The sequence below is a fragment of the Chlorella variabilis genome (assembly GCF_000147415.1).
Source record: "Chlorella variabilis unplaced genomic scaffold CHLNCscaffold_5, whole genome shotgun sequence".
Taxonomy (NCBI): Eukaryota; Viridiplantae; Chlorophyta; class Trebouxiophyceae; order Chlorellales; family Chlorellaceae; genus Chlorella; species Chlorella variabilis.
Window position 1 is genome coordinate 87,011 of NW_005435083.1, and position 18,867 is coordinate 105,877.

Consider the following 18,867-nt stretch of genomic DNA (forward strand, 5'->3'; position numbering starts at 1 on the left):
TGTCAAAAAGCGCCTCCATCCCCGACTTGGGGCGGTCGTAAATCTCCACAGAGGGGACATGTGGAGCGAAATCAGTTCCCGCCAGAAAGGAAATGAACACCACATCATCCACGATCCGCTCAAAATCGCAGCAGCTGGCGACAGCCTCACTGCTACTGTTGGCAGCCGTGGCACTCTGCTGCGCGCGGGCCTGCACGCTCGGTTGCTCCCCCGTGCTGCAATCTTCACCAGCGGCAGCCGGCTGCTCTGGCCTTTGCTCCACTGCGCGCCCCTGCTGCTGTGCATGCTCTTCACTGCCATGCGCGCAAAACTCAAAAAGCAGGAAATCTCTGAGAGTACGGAGGTTCAGCAGCTCAAGAGGCTGCTGCCCCACCTGCAGCGCCGCCGGCACGGGCACACAACAGGCATTGCAAGATGGGCAGGGCAGTGGTACCCCTGGGTTCTGTAGTTGGTGAACTAGCTTACCAGGCTCCACACGATGCTCTCGTCCCAACCGCCCGCCTCCTCCTCCTCGCGCAGCAGCTCATCCAGCGTGCCCGACTCACGCAGGATGCAAAAGTGCGGCTCGTGGGTCAGAAGGCCCAGCAAAATCAGGTCTGCAATTAAGAAGGGCACGAGCAACGGGTGCGCACCCATCTGCTGCGGTGCGCGGCCAGGCGCCAGCCCGCCCTCTGGCCCCAGCCCCCTCACACCTGCATCCTGGCCGTAGACGCAGTGGCGGGTGTTGGGGTTGTAGTCCGGGTGCGTGCGCTGCTGGCGGATGAACCGCATCACCTTGTGCTCCCCTTCGCCCGGCTCGCTGCTGTCGCTGAAAATGAGCTGCAGGCAGTGCCCAGCATGCGGCGGCAGGCCGAGGTGCAGCTGGGCAAAGGGTGACGGCGGCTTGGCGCACTACTGCACTCTGTCATGGCGCAGCGGTAGCTGTAACCCCCACACCGCATGCCATGTGCAGAAGTAGCCCATCAGCTGGCAAGCACGCAAGCATCTGCTACACCCACGGTGAGGTGCTGCCACTCGGGATCGCATTCCAGCTTCTGGCGGAAAAAATGGTGCAAATGCTGGCTGAGGTCCTTCATGAACGGCGTGCCTGGAAGGACAAGTTGGGACAACAAACAGGAATTAGGCGGAGGATATGGGCATTTGGATGCCGGCCAGACCTCGCCACACCACCACGTGCAATAGCACCTGGTGTAATAACACTTGAATCGAACGACGGAAGCTGCGGAATCTCGGCACCACCCGTCTCAGCCGCCATCTCGCGGCGCACCTGCACATGTGCCGACAGGCTGGTTCACGGGGTGGCAGGCTGAAAGAAAGCATCTTGTTTGTAGGTAAGGGCGTGCTTGCCTGCCGCTCGATCTCTCGCTTCTGGTGCTCCAGGTGCGCAGCATAGAAGCGGCGGCCGCGTTGTTGTGCCATCTTCGCTGCGGGGGCCACGCCGTCCATTGCCACAAGCAGCAGCTGGGTGGGACGCAATACGCCGACGAGCCGGTGAATGTACAGGTCAATTTCGCAGAACATCTCCTCTTGAGATGCATGCGGTGCTGCTCGCCAGGAAGGGTGGGTGCAGGCCTACGGCATGCACCAATCTTGGGGCTCGTCATGCATCAGGCGGCGCACACGCACGCGGCGCGACGAACAGCAGGCAGAGTCGAGCGTGGCGTCGCCAGGGCTCGGCTGCCGCGGCTCACGGCAGTGCATGCGGCGGTTTCTCACATGGATGATGTGGTTCAGATCGATCTGCATTGAAAAATCAAGGGACATGAAGCATGTTGCAGCGTTGCGTGCACAAGAGGCACTGCTTCCAAGGGTGTGCTGCGCTCTTACGTAGAGATTATCGCACTGAGTCGCTCCTTCATGTAACTCGTTGGGCTGTTGTGCGCACTGCTCCACAATCTCGGGATACCTGAGGGCGAGGCGAAAGGCGGGCGGGCGAGGCGCCCGCCCAGCGGCTTGTACTCATGCTCAAGGCTTCCTTTGGGGCCCTCTCCTCCCCAAGCTGGCCCATCAGCCATCCCAGCCCCCTCCAAGGCAGACAGCAGCGGCACATGGCCACCGGCAACAAGCACATGGCGCGCTTCGTGACCACGATATGCGCACCTGCGGCGCAAGAAAGCAAAAAGGCCGGCCACCCCCATTGGACCCTCTCCTCGTACGCGAAACCCGTTGAGTGTCAGGGTGGAGCGCCGCTGACGGCGCCGCTGACGGGGCATATGCATGCATGGGCACAAACCCAACTAAACACGTCAGGGCCATCCCGGGCCGATTACACACAGGGCTCCTGAGCATGTCGGCGCGCCTCCCCCTTGCTGACGTCAAACCCTAGGACACCCCGTTGGCAGCCCAACCCCGCGTGCAATGCTCTGAACTCTTAACATCAGCATCTTACAAATGCGGCGACCCTGCAGGGGTGCAACCCTGCTACTGGGCTGCCTCTGCCTGTGCGCTGCAGTGCCGCACCAGCCGCCCGCAACCCAGGGCAGAGCGTGAGTGCAGTAGCTGTCTTGAGGCTGTGCCCGTTGCTGCAAGCATCTTCAAACGGAAGTGAAACGTGCCCTCAACACCGCCGCTCCCGCCACTCTCCCGCCACTGCGCAGGGACGCCCTCGTGCTCGCCCTGCAATGGCCGCCCGCCCGCCTCCAGGGCAATCCCCTGCTGTCAGCAGAGTACGGCGGTGCCATGGCAGAGGGCAGGGTGGCCAGCTCGTGGACCATCCATGGCTTGTGGCCTAGCAGTGGGAACGGCCCCACGTACTGCGGGCCATCGGGCGGGAAGCGCACCCGCGCCATTCGGCACCCAGGCGCTGAGCCTGCCCTGGTTCCCACTGCATTAGTGCCCTCGCTCAACTACATGTGGCCTGACATCACGCCAGGGCAGCCCATCACTAGCAGCGGCGGGCAACCGCTCAGCATCTGGCAAGAAGAGTGGGCCACACACGGCACCTGCTACAGCAGCGACAGCGCTACCTACCTTTTGGATGCGGTGCGGGTGGCAGTGGGCATCAGGAACTTGACGGATGTGCTGGCAGGCGCTGGCATTGTGCCATCTGCCTCTCGTCCCTACCGAGGTAAGTGCACACCTAATCGGTGCCCATTCAGCTGCACCCCCATTCAACTGCACCCATCACCTCACACATCTGGACCTATTTCACTGTGCCTGCAGTGGGCGCCATCAAGCGGGCCATCTCAGCAGCGCTGGGGGACGCGCTGCCGCCGGGCCAGGGCCTAGTATGCCGTCTTCCCGACGCTGGGGGTAGCTCGCTGCCCCACCTTGCCGAGCTGCGGCTGTGCATCGACAGGGCCACTCTGGCACCCGCCGACTGCAACGCTTTCTTCCCGCCCTTTACTACCCGCAACAGGCAAGGTCAAAACAGTAGTCACACCCGCCGACTGCAGCATCTTGGCAGGCACTGTGGGAGCTGGCGGAGCTTTGTTCAACTGCTGCCGCTGCTCCTCTGTTCTATGCAGCTGCGGCTCAGACAGTCAGCGCGTGATGTGGCTGCCGCTGCCCTGGCCGCCAGCCTCTTCGATGCACAGCACCTCTGGAGGCTCTTTGCTCGAGCCGTGTACCGCAGTCGACGCTGGCGCTGGGGTGGGACGGAAGATACTGCTGGGCTTGGGAGTAGCGGTGTTCCTGGCAGCAGCTGGGTACTTCATCTATTGGGTGCTGACTACCTGGTGAGCGTCTGCCAAGGGACAGCAGGTCACTGGCCCCAGGTCGCTGCTTGCCCTGTTGCTGCCCGCCAGATCACAATGGCTCTTGCCAGTATGCAGGCCCATCAGCCGTTTGTTCAAGCCCTCTGGAGTGACAGTGATTCACAATCCGTTGGTGCGACAGCCGATGCAGGTGAAGTTCCCAGCGCCGCAGCACGTCCTTGGTGCTCTGCCTACACATATGCTTGCAAGGATTGGCAACACGCTTGTGCATGCTTGTTCTGAAACCGCCCTTCTGTATCAAATTCCTTTTCAGATCCTCAGCGAGATAATCGATCTAGAGGAGATTGCCAAAGTGGACCGCGGCATCGCGGCTGTGGCGGGGGAGCTGGGCTATGGCATGGGCATCAAGGTGTGTGCTGCTCACCACATGTCATTAGCCTCTTGCTACAGTGTGTCACCGCCTAGCTGCTGGCATGACCGATTTATCAGCGCTGGCGATGTGCAGGGTGGTATCGCCCGCAAGATACTCAAAATTCTGCATGGGACCCCAGAGCCCGCCACCGACGATTTCGACATCGACTGCGTCCTGATTGCGGAGGCTGGGTTGACACCCGAGGAGGAAACCGAGCTGCGCAAGACGGTTACAGGTGGGGTGGCAGGAGGTCTGGGTCGTTCACAGTCATGCTATGGCAGGTCGGCCCCTCGCCTGCTGTTTCAGGCACCACGTATTGCGATGCTGCTGCCTCTATTGCTGTTCTACAGGCATGCAACTGGGCCACCTGATTCTGGAACCCAAAGATGTCGAGGTCCTCAGCAAGGAAGGCCTTAAGAGTTACTGGATACATCGCGACGTGGGTGCCTGGGTGCCACTGCAGCGTCCTTGCTATGCCCAGTTGGCTGTGTTATGAACGGCTGCCAGCACATGACGTTGCCGCTGCCAACGCACAGCCCGGCTCCAGTCAGCCTGGGATGCGACATAGCTGTTGCGAGGCTGCTGCATCTGCTGCCTCTGTCTGCAGATCTGCCTCAATGAAGTGCTGCTGCTGCGCCTCTCTCCTGGAGCCCCGCTCACGTTGTTCTACTCCGACAACGCGCTGTATGATGCCAAGCACTCCATCATCCGCTCCATACCGCATGCCCTCAAGTCTGGTGGGTGGCCACGTCGCCGAGGATGAATGCGAGGAAGGCACTTGGTGGTCACCTGGCATGCCTCTCATGCCCGCCCTGCAGACTTCACCGAGTGCTGGACCTTGGATGGGGCGCAGCCCATCCTGTCCCCCAAGCACGTCGCCAGGACCATCCTGCGCTATTTTAAAGGGCACGGAGCGAGCTACCAACTGGGAGAAGTGCGGATGGGCATGTAACTGCGTGTGGTGTGGGTGGCAGGGTGTGCGCAAGCGGGGGGGGGGGGGATCACTTATCAGCATTTAGGGTTTAGGGTCCCGGCAAGAGCCCCATTGCAGCTTGTGCATCCTTTGCGGTACAGGACACCTGGGCATACTACAGGCGGAATAAGTTGCAGCCCATCACACTCTATCAGGTGGGTGTGACGACATGCTGTCATGCTGTTGCGTGTTGCTACTGATTGCTGCCATACTGGACTGGCCGGCCCACAGATTCTGCGCGCCGTCCACGCTGATGATGTGGCTTATAGGGCTGTGGTCGCGCATCTGATTGATGTCGGACTGCTGTCAGGTGAGTGTCCAGACTGATGAAAACTGCCAATCGGTTCCACTTGAAAAAACTTAGTTTCCTTTCGCGTTTCCTAATGGTGCCTTCTGTGCTGCTGCCCACGAGCAATTTACTCCAATCCCCTTGCGCTTGCAAGCTGCTCATGCCTGCCATCTTGAACTGCTTTGGCCGCATGTTCATCAGGCTCAGAGGTGCGGCGCAAGGGCGGGTTTGATGGGCTGTGGGGATCCACCCTGAAGGAGGTGAACGACAAGCTGGCACAGTATGGTGGCCGGTTGTCTCTGGACGAGCTGGATGTGGAGGCAGGTGGGTTGTGGCTGTCAGTGTGAATTTCGGTTGCTGGTAGTGGTGGTGCTGGCGGTGGTCGCTGCATCTTGGATGCTGCTCCATGTTGGTACCGCCTTCAAATGACGACCACCGTGCCGGTTGCAGTGGAGAGGTGGGTAACTGAGAAGAAGGCAAGGATGCGCAGTCTGCCCTACCGGCAGCGCGACCGTGCCTCTCGCACCGGCTACATCCCAGCAGGCAAGCATCGATGCTGCTCCTGCTTGTGCGCACCTGCTAGGCTTCGCTGACCATTTAGCTTCCACGTGCTGCCCTCTGAGCTCGCTGACCCACCCTTGTCATGCCATTCCCTCTGCAGATGAGGACACCCTGTCCCTGGGCCTCATCACCTTCCCCTCAGAGTACCTGGAGTTCGTTGATGGCGAGGGCGGGCTGTGGGATCCCGAGCACCCAGCAGGCTCACCGCCGCCTGCCGGCAAAGGCAAGGCAAACCAGCTGCGGCAGCCTTCAAGGCAGCCAATTCCTGGTCAGCTACCGTCTCCGCTCCCCGCAGCGGGGTCATCAACTAGCTGGGCTGCGGAGGCTGACGTGGAGGCTGCGATGGGCAGCGAGGGCTCGGGTGCCCCCAATGGCGGTGGCGCACTTGGGCGTCTGGCATCGTTTGGCGGGGCTATTGCAGCCAAGCTGAGCGGCCGCAGCCAGCGTTCCACAGGTGCTGCCTGTTGCTGGCCGCCCCTACGTTGCCCCAGCTGCATATACATGCTGGTTTCCTTGAGGTGCCGCTGCACACGGCCGGCCATTGCTGGGCATGGCATGCATTCTCAGAATCTTGACCGCTGCCTGCTGCCTGCTGCAGGTACAGGCTTGGAGGAGCCGCTTCTGTCCTCTGCGCTGCTGCCTCCTGGGGAGCGTCCGCTGCGCGGCAAGGCCACGCCGGCCTCCAGCGTGCGGCATGCCATGTCAGCATTGTGGCAAGGGGGTGGGGGCGGGGGCCTGCCCCCGACTGGAAGCGAGGTGCAGTTTGTGCTAGCGCAGACGCTCTTGGGTGCCGCGCCGGCGGTGTCTCCAGATGAGAACCGGCTGGGAATGGCATGGGAGGTTGACCCTCAGGAGTACACCGCAGACGCGGCTGCCCGGGAGGAGGACAAGGAGGACGGTCCTGCCAGGGAGCCGCTCTCGGAGATGGCCCGCCCCGCCTCGCGCTACTCAAGTGCGTGGCGTGACCCCCAGGGCCATATCGGGCTGGGGCCGCCTGTTTGAGTGATGCCTTCGCTGGTCGCAGATGCTGCCATTGGCCACCATGAAGCTGGCTGGGCTTGCAAGTCCCGCATGTGATGCCCTGGGTTTTCCTTGCTGCGCTATGTCACAGTCGCCCCGCTGCATGGGCTACCTCTGACTGCCGGGCTGTCCAATTCTGCAGGCGCCGAAACCATCCACTTCATGTGCCGCATCGGGATGGCGGCCTGGCCCCTCCTGGTCCTGTCATCGGTTCTGGTTGTCGCCTCGGTTGGCCTGCACTTGTATCAGCTGCGTGTTCAGGTAACATCAGCCGCCCAGGATCTGGGGAGTGCATTGCAATCTAGCATCACTAATGAGTCCTTGCTCCCCTACGGTGTGGCATCTCTGTTGGCTGCATCTTGCCCATAGATTAGTTTGCCGCCTTCTGCCCCACCTCTGCCCCACCCACCGCTTGCAGAGCCTCATCCTCAACCTGGCTCTTGCCGGGGACAGCCCGGCTTTCATGGAGAAGATTGTGCTGCTGGCCAAGGTCTGCATCGCGTATGTCACCGCCAACTGGCTGTCCAGCCTGGCGCTGCAGCTCTATCTGCGCCAGGCCATGCAGCAGCTGTACACAGGTGTGCCCCACATGCAGTCAACTTTCATATTGTGGTGCAGGGTGCAGCTGCTGTGCAACCCTCCTGCCTGAGATTGGCAGCATGTACTATCCTGCGCCTGGCCTGCACTTCTGGAGCCACCTCTCCTCTGTTCCTGTTACCTCCTCAGGTCTATTCCAGCACGTCCTCTTCCAAGACTCGACGTTCTATGATCGCATCTCCGCCTCAGAACTGGCCATGTAAGACGACAAGGCGGCGTGCATGAGCATGCAGCCCGCTTGTGGGCGCTGCAACACGTGCCACCCAATACATGTGCCACCCAATACTCCCGCACCCACCAATACCTGCTTGGCCTGCCTGCAGGCGCTGCGGAGTGGACATGATGAACCTGCGTGTGCTGGTGGGGTTCCTGGTGCAGAAGATGGTCAAGGTGGGTCATGTCCCGTTTGTGTTCGTCAGATGGTCGCCCACCCCCTTCATTCCTCGGTGCGATTATTTGGCCCCCTCCAGTGGCGAACATTTTGTTGCTGTGTTCATTGGCCTGCAGGGGCTGACCCAGGTCATCGCAGGCGTGGTGCTCCTGGCTTCTTTTGCCTCTCCAGCACTGGGCTGGGGCTTTACTGCCGTGATTGGTGAGACATCCTCCCTGCCCCCCCCCCCCCCCCCTCCCTCCTGCTGTCCCGCCGCATCTTCCACAAGCCCAGCAACTTTTGCTGTTGCCACCGCTGCCGCATTGCAGGCGCGGCGGTGTGGGTCAGCGTTGGCGAGCTGTTCCTGGTGTCGCTGTTCATCCGCGCCCGCCACCGCATCGCAAGGTCTGCGCTGGGCCGCCTGTATGGCTTCAGCTACGACGTCTTCTCCTCCATACATGGGGTCATCTCCATGGCCCTGCAGCGCAGCTTCGCCGGTGAGTGGTTGCCGCCTTGGAGTTGCACATGCAACAATCTGGGCATCTTTCCTCTGTCTGTTACTTCTGCCCTGATTTCCAGAGGTGCCATCACTTCGCCGACTCCGCCCCTGCAGACTCGTATGGCTACCTGGCGGCCTCCTACTTCCATGCAGCCATGGTTCTGGCAATGTGGGTGGCCAGCCACGAGTTCTTCCTGGAAACGCTGTTCTCGGCCGGTGTCACAGGTAGGTGGGGCAGCACTGGTGTTAGTGCTGCAGCTTTTGTCCCGCCGTGCCAGCTCCATTCCTGCTTGCCACCACTGCTGGATGCAGTTGGCCTCATGTACATCGGCGGTTCCCACGTCCTGGCCGGCACCCTCAGCGTGGGTGCCCTGTACGCCATGCTGCGGTACACGGCGGTGGTCGAGTCAGGTTACACTGCGCTTTCGGAGGGCGTGGCGCGCTTCTATGCCTCCTATGGTGCGCTGGATGGATGTGGACACTGAGCTGCCAGCAGCATTTCCGGGATAGTGGCTTGCATGCATGCAAGTACCATTTCCCCTTGCCACCGTTGCAGGGAGCCTTGAGCATGTGATTGATCTGCAAAAGCGCGGACAACTCACCAACCGCGGCAAGGCTGCAGTGCTGGAGGCACTGGAGCGGGAGGATGCCAACAGACAGCCTCAGCAGGAGGCTGGCGAGGGCCTTGGCGATGCCGGCGGCAGTGGGCCCTGGCCCAACTGGACTCGCCGGCTGACGGCGGCAAGCTGGGCGGGCGGGGTGCGGTGCCGAGATGTCATTTACGGCTACAAGTGAGTTGGCATGTTTGGTGTGGGAGGGTTGCGTGTCAGCGTGTCCCCTCCCACAGCCTGCCCATGCTCCATGTGCGCCTCTTCTCCCGTGCCTGCTCCTGGCGCAGGGGCAGGCCCGGCAACGTCCTGTTTGCATTCAACCTGGATGTGCCGGCTGGGGAATTGGTGCTCGTGACGGGTGCGCCAGCATCGGGGCGCTCGACGCTGCTGCACCTGCTGCACTTGGACATCATTGCGGGCGGCGGCAGCGTTCAATTCCTGACCACGGCCGGCACATGGCTGACCTACCAAACCACGTCCACGGACCGCTACGACATGCAACAGTGCATGGGCTACGTGTCTCCGCAGTCCTGCATCGAGGCAGTGTTCTACGCCACAGTGCAGGTGTGTTGGGTGTCGTGGGGGCAGTGGAAACCACTGTGCTGTGCAACCAGTGCGCCTGCCTGCATCCCAGCTTGGCATGCGGGACTGCAAGTGCTGTCCTCAACAGATGTCCCTCCTGCGTCTGCCGCCCCCAAGCAGGAGAACATGGTGTGCGGGTGCTCTGTGGCCTGCCTGCCCAGCGTGGTGGATTGCCAAGAGGCGGCAGCTGTTACGGGCCTGGATGCCGACGTGGCGCAGATGCCAGATGGCTACCAGACACTGGCGAGTTGCAGCAGCGCAGGACAGAGAGCAGCCAGGAGGGACACTGCTAGGCCTGAACCGCATGTGCTGCTGGCGGGGAGAGGGACCGTGACCCATGCACGCCCTGCCCGGACTGGCTGCAGGTGGGCGAGGCAAGCCGCGTGGACTTGGCGATCATGGCCCGCCTGCGTCTGGGCATTACACGCCTGCTGCTGCTAGACGCGCCTCGCCTCGTGCTCATCGATGATGCCGACCGCTTCCTCACGGCTGTGCCCCGTCTCCCAGGTGATTCATGCTCTGCTGGCATGCGTGCATGCAGGGGAGATGCCAATTGCTGCTTCCCTGACTTTTCTCTTTTATTTGAATTGCGTGCGGTGCGCTCGCCCCATCCCCTTGCTTTGCTGCAGAGGTGGTGGGGCGGCTGAAGCAGGCAGGCGCGTCGGTGGTGCTCACCGCCAGCTCGTCCAGTGCGGATGCCCTGCGGGCTGCTCTGCCAACTGACATGCACCACCTGGTCTTGGAGCGTGGCAGGCTGCGGCCGGCAGTTTGATGATGATGAGTGGTCACTTGTATTGTATTTCAGTGATCTGAATGCTCATTCTTGAGTTGTGAGATGTGCATGTGAAAGGAATGTGGCGCTGGCAATAGAAGCGGAAGCTGGCAAAAGTAATAAAATGGAATGGCATCATGACAATGAAGATGGAATAGGTGCGAATCAGGCACGCCTGGTGGCGTGGCAGCAAGGGCACCGGAAGCATGAACTTATTTCAGCGCCGCCCGGCTGCCTCAGCGCCGCCCGGCTGCCGCCACAGCTGAAGCTTCCTCGGCAATGATGCGCACATCTTTCACACAGATCGATTGCTTGCTTTCGCTCTTGTTCTCCCACTGGATACGGTTCAACATCTGCAAGCAAATGCAAGTCCAAACTAAAAGAGTGATGAAAAATTGCATGATTGAATGAAACAAAGAAGAATGAAAGTAGGCAGCCAGGTAGGCAGCGGGGTAGGCAGCGGTGCGCACCCCTTGGCCGCACTCAAAGTCGGAGATTGGGAAGGAGAAGCGAGTCCAGCCGTTTGCGGTGTCCAGGGTGGCACCCTCCTCCAGGCGGTACTCTTTGCAAGCGCCCTGGTGGCAGGGGAAATGAGTGGACAGCCTGCTCAGCTGGGTGCATAGAAACAGCCTCAGGTCATTGCTTTCAACCTGTGAGATGTCGGACGCACGGAACACAAATCCATCAGGAATGCCGTTGGGGCTCTTCGCCCAGAACTCCACGGCAGAGGCGCCATTGAAGACGGTGGTGTCGCGAGCATCAGCATTGAAATCGAAGCCGCCCCAGCGAGCCACGGCTATGGAAAAGGAGGCAGCGCAGCAGGCAGGCTCAATCAGTCGAGGGGCATGGCGGCGCGCTACATCATCACCCAGTCAAGTGCCCAGCACGGTTCTCACTAGTACAGAGGGCGGCACCGCCCTCTGGCAGGCTCTCCAGGCTCGACTCGTACGAATACATGGCTGCCTTGTCATCGCCGTAAATCTGCCAGGGACCAGGCGACAGAGGGTCTTCTCAGGATGCACAGCCCGCGCAAAGTACCAGGAGGGAATGCAGCCCAGCGCGCACCGTCTTCCTCCAACCAACGCCTATCACGCCGCCATGGAAGATGTCGCGGCTCGCTCCATCCACTGCATGCCAGCAGGCGGCTGCCTTGGAGCTGAGGAGCGAATACCTGCACTTCCCATCCGCAACCCACCTGTGGCCTGCTGCAGCGCCTGCCAATCCTGGAGGGAGGCGGTGCCGTTGATGGCCTCGCAGGGCACGGGTTTCCAGGCCAGGCCGATGATGCCCTTGCCCTGCAGCAGCAGCAGCAGCGACCTGTGTTTCGCAGGGGGCCGGTGCATCGCCACGAGCAAGAGCTGGCCACCCACAACCCCACCTGGGGAGCCAGGCGTGAGAAAGCTCCAGCGCTGAGATCAAAGTGCTGCAGGTTGGCGTCGCCACAGCACCATTTTTCATTGCCTTTGCATGGGCAAGTGTCCAGGATTTGAATCGTGATCGTGGTCGTGGTATCGTAGCAGGCGTCCATGCGGTTAAGATCGACCGAGCCGTCGGCGCTGCAGGCATGGTCTTGGGGATCACTGCAGTAATGCCAGGCGAACAAACTGGCCGCAGACCAACCTCTCACCTTCGGGCCTGAATGCCTCGACATTTCAAAAGGAAGCACCTTCCACAGGAGCCGGCAAAGAAGGGAGAGATGTCGGGAAGTGCTGCGACGGAATCGAGGCCAAACTTGTATCTCTCGAGCTTGCCGTACCCACATGAACCCGTGTGGGGGTGTTCGTACCAGGTTGCTCGGCCGTTGCTGAACCAGCCATCATCACCGGAAGCCTCGTCCATCAGGTGGCGGGCTGCAGGGGGGAGCGGGAAGGCGGGGGCAAGGGCGGGAATTAGTGACTTGTGCTGGGGCAGGCTGCACGGCGCCTTGCCAGTCCTTTATCCGCCTTTTCTAGCAAGCTTGTGTCGATTGGAGACACAGGCCAGGCTTGTGCTGGGTCTGCTGGGGCGGGGCGATGCGTCAGCCCCCACACCTGCCCCGTGCACGTGGTCCACTTCTCTGCATGCCAACCCCACCCAACCGTGGATTCTTGCCTGAGGACGCGGGCAGGTGCAGCAGCAGGTTTGCGAGGGTCACCAGCGCGAAGGCCCGGACTGCCAGTGAGAGGGTCATGGCTGCACGCAGTATGTGCGTCTTGTTGTCTCTAAGAATAGCGTCTCTGCCTCCAAGAGAACAAAAAACAGTTCCCTAGCCCAAGACCTTTGCCAATTGTCTGACGGGCCGTTCATCCTTTCCTCCACAGGCAGTCCAGACTGCCAGTGTGGTGGAGCTCGCAACCATACAAGAGGCGCCAGCATGAGGCAACCATACAAGAGTGCCAGCATGAGGCAACAGAAATGAACAACAGGGGAATGGGCCTGCGCCCGGCAGTGCCGCTACGGCGGTGCGTGCGCCTCGAGCTGCATTGCGGTCCTATTTCAGGTTGAAAACTCGCCAGACACGCCGCGCCAAATGTCCAGGCAGCGCTGCCCAAACAGCGCATCCACCTCCGCAAAGCCCTTGGCCAGCCGAGCAAACTCGGCCGAACGCTCCTGCCGCACACGCTCCAGCTCCTGCACAGCAAGAGCAATGGGCAGCAGGAGGGGTCAGGCCAAGCACACAGATAGGTGCCCGCCCGTCTCCCGCAACCTGCACTGACCCCTCCAAGGTGTAAAAACACCCACCTCCAGGTTGCGGGCCTTGACGCGCTCATACTCCTGCTGCGCCGCCGTCAGGGCCGCCTCCAGCGCCGACACCTCATTCTGCATGGCCGCCACCTTGCGCGCCTTGGCGGCGTCGCCGCCCACCCTGCATGCGACAACACAACATGCGGCTCTCACATGTCAAGCTGGAGGGCAGTCCTGCACCCACCCCCGCCTCCACCTCTGCCCCACATCACACACCTACGGGGGCCCGCCTCCTCCAACGCCGCCACCGCTCGCCGCCGCCGCTCCAGGTCGTCCTCAATGCTCTGCACCGTCAATAGCGCTGCCTCGCGCTCCCGCAGCGCCGCAGTCACAGCCTGCACGCAGGGCGTGGAAGAGAGTGAGACAAACAGGCGGCGCGGGAGCATTGGGGTCGGCAGGTTCGCAAGACCCCAAATGCCAGCCCCCATGTGCGGTCCCTCAGCACTCAGCTCCACAGCGCCATGCCCAAGTTTGCACGCACCGGCGACACGGCCAGCTCATCATGCAGCGGCTCCAGTGCCTCCATGGCCTGCCCGTTGGCCATCCGCGCCAGCCGGCTCTGCCGCACCGCCGCCTGGCCCACGCGGCGTGCATCGGCGCCCACCGCGCGCGCCCCCACACCCAGGTCGCTGTACTGCCCGCACTTGCTGCCCTCCTCATCCTCATACTTGGCCAGCTTCATCAATGACAGGCCCAGGTCGCCCATGACTGCGGGCCGGGAACATGGGGGACGGGGCAGGCAGGACAAGGAAGACGACAAGTTTGAACGCATCGCACAACTGGCGGAGCGGGGCGGGCAAGTCACCAACAGCATCTTTACCTCGGCGGCAGGGCCACCAGCCTCCAATATCACACACCTGCTCCCATCTCCTCAAACTCCTTGACCATGAGCTCGGCCCGCCGCGATGCGGCAGCCAGCTTGTCGGCATACTCCTCCACGCCAGCACGCTGTTCCTGCAGGGCCCGTGGGCATTGAAGCAGGCAAACACACAATACAAGGTCCAGGCTCTGTTCCGGCTGAAGACTGCACTTCCACACACATCACTCACCCGCAGTTTGACCTCCTGATCCTGCAGCACTGGCGGCGCCTTGTACTCCTGCCGCATGCGCTCCCCCAGCTCCCGGAAACGCCGCAGCAGGTCGCTGGTGTTGCGAGCATTCTGCTGTGCCTCTACCGTGGTGGGCACGCTGCTGTCTGACCCTGCAAGGAGGCAAACGGGACAGCAGCAGGAGACGAACCTTAAGAGTCCAAATAGAACTAGAATAGAGCCTGCTTGAAAGAAAAAAGAACATCGCACCTATGAGTTGGCGGGGCAATCGGCCGATGCCCTCCAGCAGACTCCCCCGCACCGGCTGCAGCTGTTGCCACGAGAAGTTTTTGTCGAGGCTGCCCTCTGCCTCCAGAAACACCTTCAGCTCCTACGCACGCATACAGGCAGGCATGCCATCCAGGTGAGCAGCTAGCAGCCATAAGTATCAGCAGCCCCTCACATCAAACCCCGTCTGCGCACCTGTCACTGCACCATTCTCAGCCCCGCCACACTGCACCCACCTCAGATCGCCCAACAACAGGATGTGCGGCCAGCTTGCACAGGTACCGCTCCAGCTCCAGCCGCCGCACCTCCACGAAGTCGGTCTTGCCTAGCTGCTGGTCTAGAGTGTTCTTGTCGGGCCTGCAGGAAGCACAGGCTCGTACCATGTGGGCCAACGTTCCCTGGTCGCCATTCCGACATCAGGTGCTTTGGACCTCACCTCGGGAACACGAAATAGCCGCGCTGCGTGATGGCCAGCAGGTCTGCCAGTGCCTGAAAGGGAAGGACCAGGCGATGGGAGCAAGCGCTGGGCCACGGAGGCTGTGTGCTGCGTTGCTGCTGCAATGCCAGGTCCGTGCCAGCAGCTGGCTCATTGCCCTGTGCAGCTCAATCAGCGAGAACAAACCAGCCATCACACAACCAGATGCAGGGCGCACCACAAAGTCGCGGAAGCGGCGCCGCACTTCCACGCGGCGGCGTGGGTTTTCCAAGGTGGTGGTGACCAGGTATTCGGTGTGCGTGCTGGTGAAGCCTGGGATCATGCTGTCGCCGACGCGCCGCACCGGGTCTGAAACGCTGATGTGCATCGCCGGCGCCGGGCGGGTGCTGGGTCCCGCCACGCCCCCCTCGCCGCCCGCACCACTCAGAAAGCTGCTGTCGTCTGCCCCAATCTCCAGGCTATCCAGCGTCAGGCTGTCCTGTGGGCAGTGGCGCGACGCGGCAGCGGGGCCACTACTGCTGCCGCCAGCGGCACCACCGCGGTGGTCGCCACCGGCTGGGCCACCCTGCTGCTGAGTGCGCGACGCTGCCGCCTGCTGCTGCTGCACGTGGTACATGTCGCAGTGCCCTGTGGCTGCCTCTGCCCTGCCCACAAGTAATGACAGCGGGTCGCTGCTATTGGCGCTGCCTGGAGCGGAGGCGGCGGCGGCACTGGCAGCAGCCGCCGGGTTGGGCGGCGGCTCAGCAGCTGGGGCGAGGGGTTCTTCGTCCAGAAGCACTTCCCCATGCTCCTCTTCCTCCTCCTGCAGCCAGCAGTCGCTTCAGAAGGGAGGTGGCAGCGCAGGGTTCCGGAGAAGCAGGGGTGCACGGCACCTGTCCGAAGCGCAGGGGATCGGCGACATCCATGTTTGTTTCCTTCCTGAATCCTGCTGCTTTACAGAGCAGCGGGGAGATCGTTCGATCAGGGAGGAGGCCTTGCTGGTCTTTCCCCACTACACAGCCCAGGAGTGAACCAGGAGTGTCGCAGGGCTCTAAAGGCTAAAGGCTAAAGGCTAAAGGTGGCGTGGAACTCCACTCCATGCAGAGCACAAGGAAGAAACTCGTAAGCAGGATAATTCAGACGCGCTTGAAGTAGAGAAGCGCGGCGCTTGAAGTAGACAAGTCGAAGCAGGGATCCCGCAGTGCCGCGCCTCTGCACTCACCATGCTCGCTGGCAGCAAGGCAGTGTGGTTGCAAGGGCAGGCGCCCCACCAGCAGCAGCAGCGGCCACACAGCCTTATTAGCAGGCAAGCGGCGCGCAGGCCAAGCAGCTGGCGGGCGGAGAGCGGGCGGCACTTGCACCGGTGCCGGGCAGAGGTGGGCGGGCGGCCGGAGGAGCGGAGCACCACGCAAACGCCGGGTGAGCTGGTGTTTCAGGTATCAGAGGGGATGCCCTTGCGGGGCCTGTTCCGTGGCTGCCATTTCCCAGTCTTGTTCTGGTTGTCGGCAGCACCACGGTCCTCCCTGGCTGCCCTTCCCGCAGAGCCCACCGCTGCCTCCACCGCTGCATCGGTGGACGTCGATATTGACAAGGAGGTCAGCAAGTTTGCGCGCAACGCAGCCACCACCTTTGCGCCCCGCGCCTCAGGTGCCACCGGCAAGAATCCGGCCTACAAGGGCAGCCTGCTGTACACGGTGTTTGAGGTCCAGGCCTGGGCGGCACTGGCGTTGGGTGGCCTGCTCTCCTTCAACCTCATCTTCCCCTCCGACCAGCCAGACATCGCGCGCCTGCTGGGCATGTGGTCCATCTGGTGGGTTGCTGGGTTTTGCCGACGGAGGAGGGGGGCCCCTAGAGCGAGCGGAGCCACATGTTGTTGGCGGGGTGCTTGCCCACATGACGGAGTTGGCCCTGCAAATGCTGCAGGATGTTCACCGTCCCCTCTTTGCGCGCACGGGAGTGCACTGACCGTGAGAAGGACGCCCTCAACCTGCTCTTCCTGGCCATCCCGCTGCTTAACGTGACGCTGCCCTTTGTGTGGAAGTCCTTCCCCTTCATCTTCACCGCCGACTGCGTGCTCATGGCGGTGTGTGCAGGGAACGGGTGTGGAGTGCGCAGGGTGCTGGGCAGGGCGGTGGACTGGGCGGCTCCGTCTGTTTGGGGATGCGGTGTGGGCATGCTGGCCCAGCGGCAGTTGGCTGCTTCCATGGATTTTGACAATGGTGTGCGATTGTGACATTGCAGGGCGTGTATGGTTGGAAGGGGCTCATCCCCGGCATCAGCGGCGCAGAGGAGGAGCAGCTGTAGTTACGGGGCGGGACAAAGCTGTTGCTATGTTTGGTGGGCAATGAATGAGCCACAACCGTACTTTTATCTTTCAAAACATTCAATGCGTGCTGCCCATGAGCATACTCACTCTGAGCTGGCGTTCTCATGTAGTTTGCAACGGATGCTGTCTTTCAGTGGCTTTGCTGGCCCATGTCAGATTTCAACTGAGGCTTCTCAGCGATCATTTGGGTTGAACCACAGGGCGAGATGCCCAGGGATGTAATCGGGCCTGAGTGTTGGGTTGGCTCTGCAGGCCCTTCGCTCAAGTGTGTTCACCGCTAGCTCAAAACTCGAGTTGTGAAGTGCTCTGTGCATTTTGCTCACAATGTGGAATGAATGAACTCTCAAATGATGCTGCTATACAGTGCTGAAAAACATGCAACTATGGGAAACAGTAGTTGCATATACGTCTGTAGACACAACAAAGGAAGCAACGGGGGTGGCATGGGATACAGTGCGCCCTTTTCATGCACCAACAGCGCTGGCGGGCTTTCTCTCAGTGTCTGAACACGGCGGCCTCCAGACTGGGGCCATACACGTGCTGGCTCACTTTCCCATGACAAGGGTGAGTTCCGCCTCGCAGACCAAGTCCTCGCCCACGAATGCCTTAGCGGTCATCTGCAGGGCCAGGGACAGGAAGAGGAGAGGTCTCGCTGGGGCAAAAGCAGCGATCAGTCATCATCATAGCTCAAAGAGATCTGCCCCCCTGCTTCACCTTGCAGATGCCAAACTTCTTGTTGAACTTGGACACATCGCAGCGCATCATCTGCAATGAAATCGGTGCATTGGATGTTGAGAGGGGAAATCATAAGCCACAGGCAGCTGTAAGCGCCATATGGCCCCGTGCACATGCCCAGCATGAGCCGGATGCAAAGCGCACCAGCACGTCCCCGGGCACCACGGGCTTGCGCCAGCGGCAGTTGTCCACGCCGCCAAAGAAGAAATTGTTCTGCTGCGCGGCATCAGTGGGGTCGATCATCACAATGCCGCCCAACTGGGCCAGCGCCTCCACTTGCAACACGCCTGCACAGGGGGGGGGGGTAGGGTGAGGTTGGTCGTGCACCCCAGAATGCCAGTGGCGTTGAGGCACACAGATGCGGGCATGATGTTCAACGGCAAGCCGCGCTGTGGTGGCCCCCGAAGCAAACACTCAATCGACATCGCCACACATGACCCAAACGCGCACCCACACCTGGCATGATGGCCCGCTGCGGGAAGTGGCCGCAGAAGAAGTTTTCATTCATGGAGACCAGTTTGTAGCCCACCGCATACTTGCCATACTCCCACTCCAGCACGCGGTCCACCAGCAGGAAGGGATACCTGACCAGGAAGAGAAGCGGCGCAGGGCCGGGCGGTGGGCGGCGGACGGCGAGCAGAACCATCGGCGCGCAGACCATCGAGGTGGCGCCGTCGCGCCCTCACCTGTGCGGTAGGATGTTCATGATCTCCTGGATGTCCTTCAGGGCCTCGAAGTTCTGCCCCTTGGTCTCCAGCCCAGGTGCTGCTGCCTCACCCTCCGCCCTGACCCGCACTGCCTTGCGGGCAGCGGCCGGCCGGCTGATCGCGGGGCTCAGCTTCTTGGAAGACGCGAGGCGCTGAGACACGGCAGCAGCCTGGCTACTGGCGACCACCGACATGGACTGCATCTTTCGTGGACGGGCGATGAGGCCGATGGCGGGTCAACAACTCTTGATGCAGTGCAGTCAGGCGTTGGAGGCGTCCAGCGGCCGCAATGCGTCCATGCA

General features: G+C 61.6%; 6 protein-coding genes across 6 annotated transcripts; 2 read left to right on the forward strand and 4 right to left on the reverse strand.

Annotated features, from left to right (window-relative positions):
* Nucleotides 1-1,383: 1,383 nt before the first annotated feature.
* Nucleotides 1,384-1,533, reverse strand: CHLNCDRAFT_17718 (hypothetical protein; the record flags this gene model as incomplete). The annotated part of the gene is made up of 1 exon (XM_005849656.1): nucleotides 1,384-1,533. A coding segment is annotated over one exon (150 nt), but the record flags the coding sequence as incomplete, so codon positions are not given.
* Nucleotides 1,534-2,275: 742 nt separating this feature from the next.
* Nucleotides 2,276-10,429, forward strand: CHLNCDRAFT_57175 (hypothetical protein). Its single transcript, XM_005849382.1, has 27 exons — nucleotides 2,276-2,486; nucleotides 2,598-3,067; nucleotides 3,163-3,363; nucleotides 3,468-3,481; nucleotides 3,970-4,065; nucleotides 4,162-4,303; nucleotides 4,419-4,507; nucleotides 4,676-4,805; nucleotides 4,887-5,002; nucleotides 5,143-5,351; nucleotides 5,532-5,654; nucleotides 5,781-5,873; nucleotides 5,992-6,159; nucleotides 6,490-6,843; nucleotides 7,054-7,172; nucleotides 7,330-7,489; nucleotides 7,638-7,707; nucleotides 7,832-7,898; nucleotides 8,016-8,100; nucleotides 8,208-8,375; nucleotides 8,492-8,602; nucleotides 8,690-8,836; nucleotides 8,934-9,168; nucleotides 9,276-9,552; nucleotides 9,691-9,813; nucleotides 9,936-10,077; nucleotides 10,200-10,429. Exons 10-27 carry the CDS (start codon nucleotides 5,219-5,221, stop codon nucleotides 10,340-10,342), a joined length of 2,718 nt encoding a protein of 905 aa, XP_005849444.1. The 5' UTR covers nucleotides 2,276-2,486; nucleotides 2,598-3,067; nucleotides 3,163-3,363; nucleotides 3,468-3,481; nucleotides 3,970-4,065; nucleotides 4,162-4,303; nucleotides 4,419-4,507; nucleotides 4,676-4,805; nucleotides 4,887-5,002; nucleotides 5,143-5,218; the 3' UTR covers nucleotides 10,343-10,429.
* A 149-nt stretch (nucleotides 10,430-10,578) lies between these two features.
* CHLNCDRAFT_142704 (hypothetical protein) lies at nucleotides 10,579-12,512 on the reverse strand (the record flags this gene model as incomplete). The annotated part of the gene is made up of 9 exons (XM_005849657.1): nucleotides 10,579-10,695; nucleotides 10,813-10,917; nucleotides 10,993-11,138; nucleotides 11,257-11,323; nucleotides 11,408-11,469; nucleotides 11,538-11,637; nucleotides 11,721-11,898; nucleotides 12,129-12,192; nucleotides 12,416-12,512. The coding sequence occupies 9 exons, from the start codon at nucleotides 12,510-12,512 to the stop codon at nucleotides 10,579-10,581; spliced, it is 936 nt and encodes a 311-aa protein (XP_005849719.1).
* A 305-nt stretch (nucleotides 12,513-12,817) lies between these two features.
* CHLNCDRAFT_142705 (hypothetical protein) lies at nucleotides 12,818-15,723 on the reverse strand (the record flags this gene model as incomplete). The annotated part of the gene is made up of 11 exons (XM_005849658.1): nucleotides 12,818-12,952; nucleotides 13,064-13,187; nucleotides 13,283-13,401; nucleotides 13,548-13,774; nucleotides 13,924-14,020; nucleotides 14,116-14,267; nucleotides 14,365-14,485; nucleotides 14,619-14,739; nucleotides 14,819-14,871; nucleotides 15,036-15,620; nucleotides 15,691-15,723. 11 exons carry the CDS (start codon nucleotides 15,721-15,723, stop codon nucleotides 12,818-12,820), a joined length of 1,767 nt encoding a protein of 588 aa, XP_005849720.1.
* A 657-nt stretch (nucleotides 15,724-16,380) lies between these two features.
* On the forward strand, nucleotides 16,381-16,871 carry CHLNCDRAFT_13259 (hypothetical protein; the record flags this gene model as incomplete). Its single annotated transcript, XM_005849383.1, has 2 exons — nucleotides 16,381-16,607; nucleotides 16,721-16,871. Coding segments are annotated over 2 exons (378 nt in total), but the record flags the coding sequence as incomplete, so codon positions are not given.
* A 560-nt stretch (nucleotides 16,872-17,431) lies between these two features.
* CHLNCDRAFT_34566 (hypothetical protein) lies at nucleotides 17,432-18,847 on the reverse strand. Its single transcript, XM_005849659.1, has 5 exons — nucleotides 18,545-18,847; nucleotides 18,315-18,442; nucleotides 18,003-18,145; nucleotides 17,838-17,888; nucleotides 17,432-17,740 (listed from the first exon to the last, which is right to left on the reverse strand). The coding sequence occupies exons 1-5, from the start codon at nucleotides 18,766-18,768 to the stop codon at nucleotides 17,669-17,671; spliced, it is 618 nt and encodes a 205-aa protein (XP_005849721.1). The 5' UTR covers nucleotides 18,769-18,847; the 3' UTR covers nucleotides 17,432-17,668.
* Nucleotides 18,848-18,867: the final 20 nt, after the last annotated feature.

Excerpts from the sequence above, each read along its gene's own strand:
- CHLNCDRAFT_57175 (XM_005849382.1), top strand. The coding sequence starts at position 5,219 with ATGCTGTTGCGTGTTGCTACTGATTGCTGCCATACTGGACTGGCCGGC. Across the intron at positions 6,844-7,053 it reads CCCCGCCTCGCGCTACTCAA|GCGCCGAAACCATCCACTTC; the intron begins GTGCGTGGCGTG and ends CCAATTCTGCAG. Across the intron at positions 8,603-8,689 it reads GTTCTCGGCCGGTGTCACAG|TTGGCCTCATGTACATCGGC; the intron begins GTAGGTGGGGCA and ends TGCTGGATGCAG.
- CHLNCDRAFT_34566 (XM_005849659.1), bottom strand. The coding sequence starts at position 18,768 with ATGCAGTCCATGTCGGTGGTCGCCAGTAGCCAGGCTGCTGCCGTGTCT. Across the intron at positions 18,443-18,544 it reads ATGAACATCCTACCGCACAG|GTATCCCTTCCTGCTGGTGG; the intron begins GTGAGGGCGCGA and ends CTTCCTGGTCAG. Across the intron at positions 18,146-18,314 it reads GCAGCGGGCCATCATGCCAG|GCGTGTTGCAAGTGGAGGCG; the intron begins GTGTGGGTGCGC and ends CCCCCTGTGCAG.